The 10,640-nt window shown below is 60.7% G+C and overlaps 2 protein-coding genes across 8 annotated transcripts in view; one reads left to right on the top strand and one right to left on the bottom strand.

Moving 5' to 3' along the window:
* The first annotated feature begins 1,607 nt into the window (after nucleotides 1-1,607).
* FABP3 (fatty acid binding protein 3) lies at nucleotides 1,608-5,210 on the top strand. Its single transcript, XM_027667364.1, has 4 exons — nucleotides 1,608-1,737; nucleotides 2,424-2,596; nucleotides 4,728-4,829; nucleotides 4,917-5,210. Exons 1-4 carry the CDS (start codon nucleotides 1,665-1,667, stop codon nucleotides 4,968-4,970), a joined length of 402 nt encoding a protein of 133 aa, XP_027523165.1. The 5' UTR covers nucleotides 1,608-1,664; the 3' UTR covers nucleotides 4,971-5,210.
* An 829-nt stretch (nucleotides 5,211-6,039) lies between these two features.
* Nucleotides 6,040-10,640, bottom strand: part of ZCCHC17 (zinc finger CCHC-type containing 17) — a 20,164-nt gene continuing 15,563 nt past the window's right edge. For all 7 annotated transcript variants that reach the window (XM_027667363.1, XM_027667360.1, XM_027667361.1 and 4 more), the window contains exon 8: nucleotides 6,040-6,793. In XM_027667363.1, the coding sequence (XP_027523164.1) occupies nucleotides 6,632-6,793 (162 nt within the window). In that variant the 3' untranslated portion in view covers nucleotides 6,040-6,631. The remainder of the gene's footprint in view (nucleotides 6,794-10,640) is intronic.

Genomic DNA, 10,640 nt, shown 5'->3' with positions numbered 1-10,640 from the left:
TCCCTATGGATGGGTGTTCCCTGTGAGTGGCTGTCCCTGTGGGTGGGTGACCCTGTGGATCAGTGTTCCTGCGGGTGGGTGACCTTATGGGTGTGGGATCCTACATGTGGATGACCCTGTGGATGGGTGTTCCCTGTGGGTGGGTGTTCCCTGTGGATTGATGTTCCTCAGGGTGGGTGGCCCTGTGGACTGATCTCCCTGTGGATTGGTGACCCTGCACATGGACAGCTGTTCCTGTGAATGCTCCCATCTCATGGTCCTGTTGTTGTGGGAGCATCCGTGGGGACAGGGCTGTGTAAGTTTGGGACAGTGACACCCAGGTGAGGGGACAAGGGGACAGTCCTTGCCCTCTGTGTTTCCTCCCAGGCCATGGGATGTGTGGGGGTGATGGGGGCTCTGGCTCCACAGGGAATAAATCGTCTGTCTGACCTGGGAGAGCCGAGCCCAGGGGGTGTCCCAGACAGGGCGAGGGGACACCGTCCCGTGGGGACAGTGCCTCTACCCCCAGGGCACGAGGTGAGAGGTCAGTGACAGCTCCTGTCCCCCCCAGGGCACGAGGTGAGGGGAGGTGAGGGGTCGTGCTCGGTGGCAGCGTCAGCAGGAGGAAGCTGAACACGAGCTCTGGCTATTTTTGGGTGCCCGTGGTGACACACTGGGGCCAGACACAGGGAGAAAGTGTCCCCAGGTCACTCAGGGACTTGGTCACTCTGACCCCAGAGTCCCTAGGACGAGGGGACGCGCTGCAGCCATGGGGCTCAGGGACACCCGAACCCCCAGCTGGGTCCCTCTGGAGACAGGGGATGGGGGCAGGAGGAGGACTGTCCCCAGGGACTGGGGGACACTGAATCCCATGGCCACGGGTGATCCCACATCTGGGATGGCTCTGGGGGATGCACTGACCCCGACCCCACTGTCACTGGAGCCCGAAGTGAGGGGACACGTGGGAGGGTCCCACAGCCCCGTGCCTGTCCATGTCCCCAGCGTCCCCCCGACACACAGAGCATCCCTGGGGGCACACGTGTGTGTCTCCACACACAGGGGTCACATATGTACCCCCACATGCACACGGAGCAGGGACAGGGTCACGTGTGTCCCCCCATACACAAGGAGCTGGGGGCTGAGGGGGGTCACACATGTCCCCACACACTCCCTTGGAGTCCCTAAATGTCCCCACACACCTCCTGGTGCTCCCCGTGCCTCCGTGTCCCCAGCCCAGCCTCCCTGTCCCCCGAAGGGCACTGTCCCTGCCGGTGTCCCCAAGTTCTGACCCTGTGCCACCGCCACGGGCAGCACCCGCCCCCTCCCCACGTCCCCTGCGGTGGGCACACACCCCGTGCCCAGCCCTGCCCTGCCTCAGTTCCCCACAGCCCGCATCCCCGGCCCCGCCGCGCCCCGCCGAGCCCGCGCACAGCTCATGACACAAGTGCCCCTCTCTCTGTCTCTGCCCCAGCCCGGGGGGCCCGGCGGGGGTCGGTGGCCGGTGGCGGGTGTCCGGGTGGCCGTGCCGGGAGTGGCCGCTGCCAGCGCTGCCAGGGGGAGTATTTCTGGAGCGCTGTGCTCTTTCCAATCATGTGATGAGGACGTTATTTAAGGCGGTGGCGGGGCCGCAGCAGCTGCAGCCGGTGCCACGCTCGCAGCGCCGAACCTCCTGAGAGCCCCTCGCCATGGTGGAAGCCTTCGCGGGCACCTGGAAGCTGGTGGAGACCAACAATTTCGATGAGTACATGAAGGCTCTGGGTGAGTAGGGGGGGCTGAGCGGGGTTGGAGTCACATCGTCACCTTTTTTTCTTTTACACACCCCTCTACCCCAAATTGCCCGGTGAAGCCCCCCACACGCGGGGGTCTGGCGTGGAGGGACTCGCAGGCGGTGGGGGGGTCGCTGCTGCCTGGGTGGGTGCTTTTTTGGGAGGGGCTCTGGGGTTCTGTGCGCGGAGGTTTGGGCTGGGTGAGGGGGTCTCGAGCTGGGTGAGGTGGTCTCGTTCTTCCCCTGGGCAACCCTTGGCACAGGGTGGAGGGATGAGGTGCCTCCCCCCGGGTGCTGGGAGCCACCCGGGACCCCCCAGCCCTTACTGGCCCCCAAGCCCCCCAGCACCCAGCCCCAGCCCCCGCGCAGGGTGCGTCCCCCACGCCGGAGCAGAGCAGGGAGGGGGCACAGGCACCAGTGCCCCCCTTACCCAGCCCGGGAGCTGGTGGGCGCCGGTGCAGGATCCATCCCTTAGCAACGACAGCATTCCCTGGATGCCCCTTTGTGCCCCAGAGCCCCCCCAAGTGTGGCAGGCACGCAAAGCCCCCCAGGACCGTGAGTGGGGAGCAGTTTTGGGGATGAATCACGGGGAGGGAGGGAGAGCTCCGGGGTGATGCCGCAGGGATCAGAGGAGCATCCTGCCCCTCCATCGCCCTCACCCCCCACCCTCTCCCCTCAGGCGTGAGCTTTGCCACGCGGCAGATGGCCGGGCTCACCAAGCCCACCACCATCATCGAGGTGAACGGAGACAAGGTCACCGTGAAGACCCAGAGCACCTTCAAGAACACCGAGATCAACTTCAAGCTGGGCGAGGAGTTCGACGAGACCACGGCGGACGACAGGCACGTCAAGGTGAGCCCCCGGCCCTGCCCCCGGCCCTGCCCACCCCACAGAGGCTCTCTGGGCTCCGGGGGGTTCATCCCGTGGCTCCAGGGTTCTGTCCTGGTTGCCTGTGGAAGGGGAACACCCCTCTGCCCGCCGGGGTTGGTGCTTGAGCCTGGTCTGGTCCACACAACCCCCCCTCAGCCCATCTTGCAGCTCTGGGAGCAGGATGGGCCCCGGAGCTGACGGGAAGGTTGTGCAAGAGCCAGGCTTGCAAGTGCCAGCTTGCTCAAGAGGAGGCCAGGGGATGTAGTGGGGTGGTGGTGAGTGTCCCCACTCCAGGGGGAGAGGAGCACAAGACCTCTTTTTTGAGCCCCCTCTTTGCTGAGCCCCCTCTTTGCCTGCCCTCCCAAGCAGGCATCCCAGCAGGGATGGAGTACCCGGACAATCCCACCCGGCTGGTGCCTCCCCAGGGGCTGATGCATCCCCGGGGGTCCCTGGGGAGCCCAAAATCTTCTGGGCAGAGCTGTTCCTCACCAAAAGAGCAAGGGAAAAATCACCTGAGGGAGGTCAGAGCACCTTTCATGGCCTCTCCCACCCTGCAAAGACATTTTCCCTTGCAGGACTGACCCAGCCCCTGCTTTTCCCTGGTTTCCAGCTGCTGGTCCCGCACACCACTGAATCCCCAATCCCCCGTGCAGGGAGCAGCTGGCAGCCCCGTGCCCCCCACACAGCCCGGGGGGGACCTCAGGGGGCACCTTGAGGCTTGCTGGGCACAAAACCCCTTCCCGGCCCCAAAGCAGGAAGCACGAGAGCTGAGCAGGGAGTGAGGATGGGGGGAAGGGAGGGAGTGTGAGCCGGGCAGACACGGGGCAGCAGGGCCCTGCCCACCCCCATTCCCACCCCCATTCCCACCCTCCGGAACTGCTGGAAACTGTTCAAAGCAGCAGGAACGTGTGACCAGCCAAGAGCTCCTGCCCAGCCCGGGGACGTGGTGCCCCTCGGCCGGGGGCCAGAGGGCACGTGATGGTTCAGCAGGGGCCAGGACGAGCCATGGGCTGCAGGGCTGGGGCAGGGGGGATGTGTGGAGCTGTGGGGCACCCACGACTGCATGGAATCATGGAATGGTTTGGGTTGCAAGGGACCTCAAAGCCCATCCTGTTCCACCCCCTGCCGTGGGCAGGGACACCTTCCACCAGCCCAGGTTGCTCCAAGCCCCATCCAGCCTGGCCTTGGACACTTCCAGGGCTGGGGCAGCCACAGCTTCTCGGGGCAACCTGGGCCAGGGCCTCCCCACCCTGACAGGAAAAGCTTCTCCCCAGAATCCCATCTAACCCTGCCCTCTGGCAATGGTTTCCAGGGCTGTGGGGCACTCAAATTGCTGTAGGTACCCCAACTCTTGGGCACCTGAGCAGTGGGGACAACCCAGCTGTAGGGAGAGCTGAGCTCTGGGGGAGCACCCAGAGCCCTGTGGGGTCCTGGGGCTGTGGGGACACAGGAGCTATGAACCGACCCAAGCCATGGGGGCACCCGAGGGGCAGCCCCGGCGCTGGAGGGGCGGGGTGGGGGGCACAGGGCAGGATGGGGCCGGGGCAGTGCCTGTCCTGGCACAACCCCGTGCAGTCACACCACCCTTGGCACGGCCGGGCTCGGGGCTGAGTCAGCAGCAGCGGCCCGGCGAGCAGAGGCGCGTTTGCCGGATCAGCTCCTCCAAAAGCCCTCCCAAGCCCTCCGGAGGGCAGAGAAGCTGCGGTTCCAAGCGCCGGTACCTGCCCCGATACCCGCGCCGCCTCCCTGAGCCCTCCGGGGCCGGGGGGCCGCGCTGGGGAGCGGCCGGGCTCAGCTCCCGGGGCCAGGCAGCAGGATGCGGCCCTGGGCAGGGCTCCCTGCGCTGGCCCCGGGGCAGGGAGGGCACGCTGGGGCAGCCGAGGCAGAGGACAGTGCAGGACCTGTCCCGGGTTGAGGAGGACTAACCAAGCCGGGTGGGATGATCCCAGATGGGCATCCCGAGGGTGGCACCCACAGCCTGATCCTGAGCACTGAGGGGCTCCAGCGTGAGCAAAGGACACCCAACACCTTCCTCTCCAAGGGATAAAGCCCCCCCAGAGCCCTGAGAGCCTGGGAAGGAGGGTTTCACAGCAGGCCTTATCTCTCCCCACAGTCTGTGGTGAAGCTGGACGGCGGGAAACTCGTCCACGTGCAGAAGTGGGACGGGAAGGAGACATCGCTGGTGCGGGAGCTGAAGGATGGGAAGTTAACTCTGGTAAGGAAAGGGTGTTAAAGCCGGGAAGGGCTCGGTGCAGGGCAGGCCAAGAGCTGGACTAACCCCTCTCTCATCATGTGCCCCCAGACTCTCACCATGGGCAACGTGGTCTGCACCCGCACCTACGAGAAGGCGACATAGACGCTGCCCCAGCCCCTGCTGTCACCCAGTGCCACGTCCAGCCCACACCCCACATCCCCACCCGTGCTGGGCACAGCTCCACGTGGGACTGGAGCTGCTGCACCGCCGGGACTTCCTGCTGTCCCCACCCCAGAGCCCCCCCAGGGCCTGGGGGTGGGTTTGTGGTTTCTTGTTGGGGTTGGTTTTTTTAATTAATAATGGGAAAACTCGCATGGAAAAAAAATAAAGGCCGTGTTGTTACAGCTCTGTGGTCGGTTTGCTTGGAAAAGGCTGGTCTGGCATGTGCCCATCTGCAGTGTTCAGCCACCACACAGGGTTCAACCAGCCCTGGCAGGGATGGGGTTAATGCCCACTGATCCCTGGAGCCCATTTCTCCAAGCTGTGGAAACAAGAGGCTGTGATGGTTAGAAATGTGCTTTCCCAGGGGGAATATTTGTTCAGTCCCACGGCAGCTCTGCCCATGGATTGCCCAGGATCCAGACAAGCTCCTTCCCTGGAGAGGGATCCTTCCACCAGGGCAGGACTGGAATCAAGGTCCCGAGCACTTGGTGGCTGGTTTTGGGAAGGGAACTGGTCCCGAGGGGGATGCAGCCATGGGGAACTGGGGTGAGCAGCACAGGAAAGGGCAAAGCACACGGGGAAGGGACAGGCTGCACCAGCAACCCCAAATCCTCCTGCTGTGACACCAACAGGGAGTTGCCAACCCCACTCTGTCCTCCCTGTAGAGCCAGAGGCAACAGGAAAGACTCACCTCCCCAATTCCTTCACCACATCTGTCCCAGCACGGAGGAGCTGCTCCTGCTCCTGGCAGACACCCCCTGCGGTCACTGCCCAGCCCCTGCCATCCCTTCCCCCGACCTTCAGCTCCAGTTACAAGATTTATGCTCCAGCTGCTCCCTTACAGAAGGCACCAGGCTTCTCCTATGGGTTGCCTCACCACACACCCCCTTCCCACCCCAGGGACCTGGGGAAGCAGCCAAGACTTCCAAAAAAACCCTTTCCTGGAGGTCTGTGCCCTGTTCCTTCCCTGCCCGAGTGTGGCGGGGACAAGAAAAGAGCAGCTACAAAGTACAGTTGGAAATGGAAATGGCAGAGATTTCTTTTCCATCACTTTCCAAGGCAGCAAACACTGCAGAGTGTTTACTGACAATATCTCCACTCCCCACGTGCTTCTCGCTCCTCCACTCCCAGTGTTTGCAGACCAAGAGGGAGCTGGGGCAGCTTTGCAGCCCAAAGCCAAGGAGGGGGGGACGTGGTCCCACCCAGGGCCCAGCAACACCCACTGCTGTCCCTGAGCAGTGTGGGGACAGCCTGGCAGTGCCACCTCAGCTCTGCAGGAGCTGATGTCACCCAGGCTCCCGCTGGCAGCGCATCCACGAGGCTGCAGGACAGGAGAGGTGCCCTGGCGAGGTGCCTGGGAGAGGTGCCCTGCAGGGTGTCATGAGCCTGTCCTGGCACGAGCTGTGGGAGAAAGGGGCAGCCTGTGCCAAGGTGACAGAGGACAACCTGTAGCAAGGTCACACCTGTAACACACCGGTAACACCACGTGCCTGGGTGACTTTGAGAAGGAAACTCTGTCCCTGGTTCCTGCTGGCTGCTCGTGGTGTGCACCAGGGACTGGCAATGCCAGCTCCCCACCCTGCCCCTGCTCATTCCCAGGGCTACTTCCTGTGCTTCTTCTTCTTCTTCTTCTTCTTCTTGGGAGCCTTGGAATGCTTGCTCCTCTTGCTGGAGGGCTGAGCCCCCGAGCTGTCCGAGTCCGAGCTGCTCGAGTCTGACTCTGAGGACTCCTTCGCCTTGTGCTTCTTTTTCTTCTTCTTCTCCTGGGAAAACAAATGGAAAACATGCAGGAACACTGTCACCTGTGCTCACCAGGGCAGCAAGGGGCTTTGTGCCCCTGTGCCTCACAGCTGTTCCTGCCAGGAAAGGGCACTGTGCCCCAGGAGGCAGGAGTTAACCCCCACTGTGGGCCCACAGCTGCAGGAGCCAGGGACAGGGGATGGCACAGACCAGAGCAGGGGGGAGCAACATGGAAAGCCAAGCCTGGAAAGACTTAGACCAAAAGGAGAGTCCCTGCCCTCACTCCATGGTGAGAGCTCACTCTGTTATTTAAGGCTGATCTTTACTAATACAAGTTGGAAGGATGAAGCTTTTTAGCCCAAAAAACGGGTTTCTGAAATAGCCACGAGCACCATCCCTGTACCCTCACCCCATCAGCAGCCCCCAGAATGCCAGGAGATGGTCAGTGATGTGCTGGAGCTCTCCAAACACAGCTGCTCCTGGCAGGGGAGCCCAAGCTGTGCCCATCAGAGCTTCCTGCAGCTGGGATGAACCCAGTGCCCTCCCAGCACCCACGGCTCTGGGCACACCCTCCCTCCCTGCAGTGCCCCCCCCCCCCCCCCCACTTCCCATTATACCCCCTCCTGCCCCTCAACTTCCCATTGCACCCTCTCCTGCCCCACAACTTCCCCTGCCCCTCCTCTTCTGCTCTCCAATTTCCCATTGCACCATCCTGTGCTCCCCAACTTCCCCTGCACCCTCTCCTGCTCTCCTGGATTCCCACTGCACCCGCTCATGCTCCCCAACTTCTTCTGCACCCCCTTCTCCTCCCCAGTTTCCCTTCCACATCCTCTTTCTCCCCAACTCCCACTGCACTCCCTCCTGCCCCCCAACTTCCCACTGCATCCCACCCTGCTCCCCAACTTTCTCTGCAACTCCTCTCCTGACCCCCAACTTCCCCTACACCCCCATCTGCTCCCCAGTTTCTCTTCCACCCCCTCCTGATCTCCTGGATTCCCTTGCACACCCTCTTCCCCCCCAGCTTCCCTTGCACGCCTTCCTGCTCCCCAAATTTCTCTGCACCCATCCTGCTCCCCAACTTCCCTCACACCCCCTCCTGCTCCCTACCTTCCCTTTGCACTCCCTCCTGTTCCCCAACTTCCCACTGCATCCCCGTGCTCTGCACCATCCCTTGCACCCCCTCCTGCCCAACTTCCCCCTGCAGGCCCTCCTGCTCTCCACCTTCCCTTGTCCTCCCTCCTGCCCCCCACACCTTCCTGCTCCCCACCTTCCCTTTGCATCCCCTCCTGCTCCCCAACTTCCCAGTGCACTCCTGCTGCTCTCCTGGATTCCCACTGCACCCCTTCTTCTCCCCAACTTCCCACTGCACCCCCTCCTCCTCCCCAGTGTCCCTTCCACCCCCTCGTGCTCTCCTGGATTCCCTTGCACTCCCTCCTGCTCTCCCATATTCCCCCCTCTCCATGACACATGGAGCCCCCCAGGCTGTGTTTCTGCAAAGCCCTGAAGCAAAAGCTCTCCATCATTTGGATGCAGAACAAGAACAGCTGGTGCTGGAATAAAAGTCACAAGGAACTCTGAAATGCAGCTAAACCCTCAAATTTGAGGCACGTGAGGAACCACCAAGCAGAGATTACCCTGAGATCAGGCCTGGGTGCACCAGAATTGCATCAGCAGAGCACCCCAAAGCACTGAACACTGTTTGATGATGGAGAGCAGCAATTTGTATGTATTTAATCAGAAAACAGTGCTGGGGAGAGGATGTGATCAGCCTGTGCTGGCAGCACACACAGCCCAGCTGCTGCATCCCCTTCCAGCACGGAGAGGGGGAATGCTGGGGCCACCCAACCCCCATCCTGCAAAAAACTGAGGGATCCCCTTTCTTCTGGGAACTAGAGGGAAGCAGGTAAGTGGGCCTCTAAAAATAATTGTAATATCTTGCATATATTTAATATAAAGCTCCAACTTCCCAACCAAAAGCAACACCGGCCTATAACAGGGAGCTACCAATTCATCCATGGCCACATCAGCAGCAAAGAGAGACTTCCCTGGCAAATGTCTATCAGGGAATCATGGAATGGTTTGATTTGGAAGGGATCCTAATGATCAGCTCGTTCCATCCCCTGCCATGGGCAGGGACACCTTCCACCAGCCCAGGTTGCTCCAAGCCCCGTCCAACCTGGCCTTGGACACTTCCAGGCATCCAGGGGCAGCCACAGTTTCTCTGCCCAACCTGGGCCAGGGCCTCTCCACCCTCACAGCCAAAAATTCCTTCCCAATATCCCATCTAACCCTGCCCTCTGGCAGTGGGAAGCCATTCCCTGTGTCCTGTCCCTCCATCCCTTGTCCCCAGTCCCTCTCCAGCTCTCCTGGAGCCCCTTTAGGCCCTGCAAGGGGCTCTCAGCTCTCCCTGGAGCCTTCTCTTCTCCAGGGGAACCCCCCCAGCTCTCCCAGCCTGGTTCCAGAGCAGAGGGGCTGACCAGGAATTTTTGCTCTATTCAAGGACGTAAAGAGGACACGAGGGAAGAACAAAGGAGGGTTTCATGGAGCAGGGATGGGCAGTGAGGTGACCCAAGCCTGTGAGAGTGCCTGGGATAGCCCTGGACAGCCCCAGTGAGGAATGTGGCCCAGCCAGGACAGCTCCTCTGACCATCCCAGTTTTTAGGCATCCATGCTCCAAGAGAGCAGCACCTACCCAGGTGCCCACATGTACAGGACCGGGCACAACCCTCCCAAACTGTTCCCTTCCACACTTTAACCCCTCAACCACAAACTTCCCCTGAGGAGCCAATTGCTTTGGGAAAGTGTCCTCATGTGGAGAGAAGAGAAGGCTGATTCCTCCCTCTTCCATTAGCTCCAGCCACTTCCATACAAGTGCAGCTTCCCTACAAATATTCCTACCCCAGATTATGGAGAGACAAGCTGAGTCTGTATTTCCTTTAAAACCAGGGACACGATTTCTCATGGATTGGGTGTCCCAGCACCAGGCACAGCCTGTCAATTAGGGAATAAAGAAGGGAGCTGGCAGCTTATTTAATGTGAAAGAGAACAATTCTTTTAGGGAGGCAGAAGAGCCAAGACAACACTTGGTTTGGAGCTGTGCAGAGTCCTCTGGGATTCCAGGGAAGGGAGCAGAGGATGGAGTCACTCCACACCCAGCAGACCCTTGGCATTACCAGGTTTTGTAGCTCCACAATCAAAATCGAGTGTCCACATTTTCCTGCGGGATAACAAGACTCACTATAAATCCTACAAATCCCCAGCCCACACACACACACAAAAAGCAAATCCTCACAGTCTTTGGAATAGGATGGGAAAGAGTTAAACCTTCCAAGGAAAGGGATGCAGCAAGGAGAATTTTCTCAAGCTTCCCCAGCCCCTGCACATGGTGAGAAAGTTTGACAAGGCCTTAAGAACCAAGAGAGTTTCATTCCAGGGCTTGGGAAACTTTGTGAGGATGTGAGGGCTGCAGGCAGGACAGGATGTCACACAGGGTTACAGGGGACACAGCACACGTGGGCATTGTGCTGCCTGCAAAAAAACAACAACCCCTCAGTGCCTCCTTTTTGGGGCTCTTAAGAGCCAGAGTGCTGCTCTGAGACAGCAGGAGCCTTTTTCCTGGCACACACAAAAAAAGAGCCTTTTTTCTGGGATTTTCAGGGTGTCCTGTGCAGGGCCAGGAGTGGGACTTGATGGTCCTGGTGTGTCCCTTCCAACTCTGGATATTCCATGATTCCGTGACTCTTCCAGTGCAGCAGTGCAGGGAGTAAGTGAGAAACACAAGAGCTGAGCATTCCTTAAGGGAATTCCTTATGGGAAGCTGAGCCTGCCCCATCCCTGGAAGTGTCCAAGGCCAGGTTGGACAGGGCTTGG

This window comes from Corapipo altera, unplaced genomic scaffold (genome assembly GCF_003945725.1).
Source record: "Corapipo altera isolate COAL_440 unplaced genomic scaffold, ASM394572v1 215, whole genome shotgun sequence".
NCBI lineage: Eukaryota > Metazoa > Chordata > Aves > Passeriformes > Pipridae > Corapipo > Corapipo altera.
This window is presented reverse-complemented; position numbering and strand designations above follow the sequence as displayed.

Excerpts from the sequence above, each read along its gene's own strand:
- FABP3 (XM_027667364.1), top strand. The coding sequence starts at position 1,665 with ATGGTGGAAGCCTTCGCGGGCACCTGGAAGCTGGTGGAGACCAACAAT. Across the intron at positions 1,738-2,423 it reads TGAGTACATGAAGGCTCTGG|GCGTGAGCTTTGCCACGCGG; the intron begins GTGAGTAGGGGG and ends CTCTCCCCTCAG. Across the intron at positions 4,830-4,916 it reads AGGATGGGAAGTTAACTCTG|ACTCTCACCATGGGCAACGT; the intron begins GTAAGGAAAGGG and ends ATGTGCCCCCAG.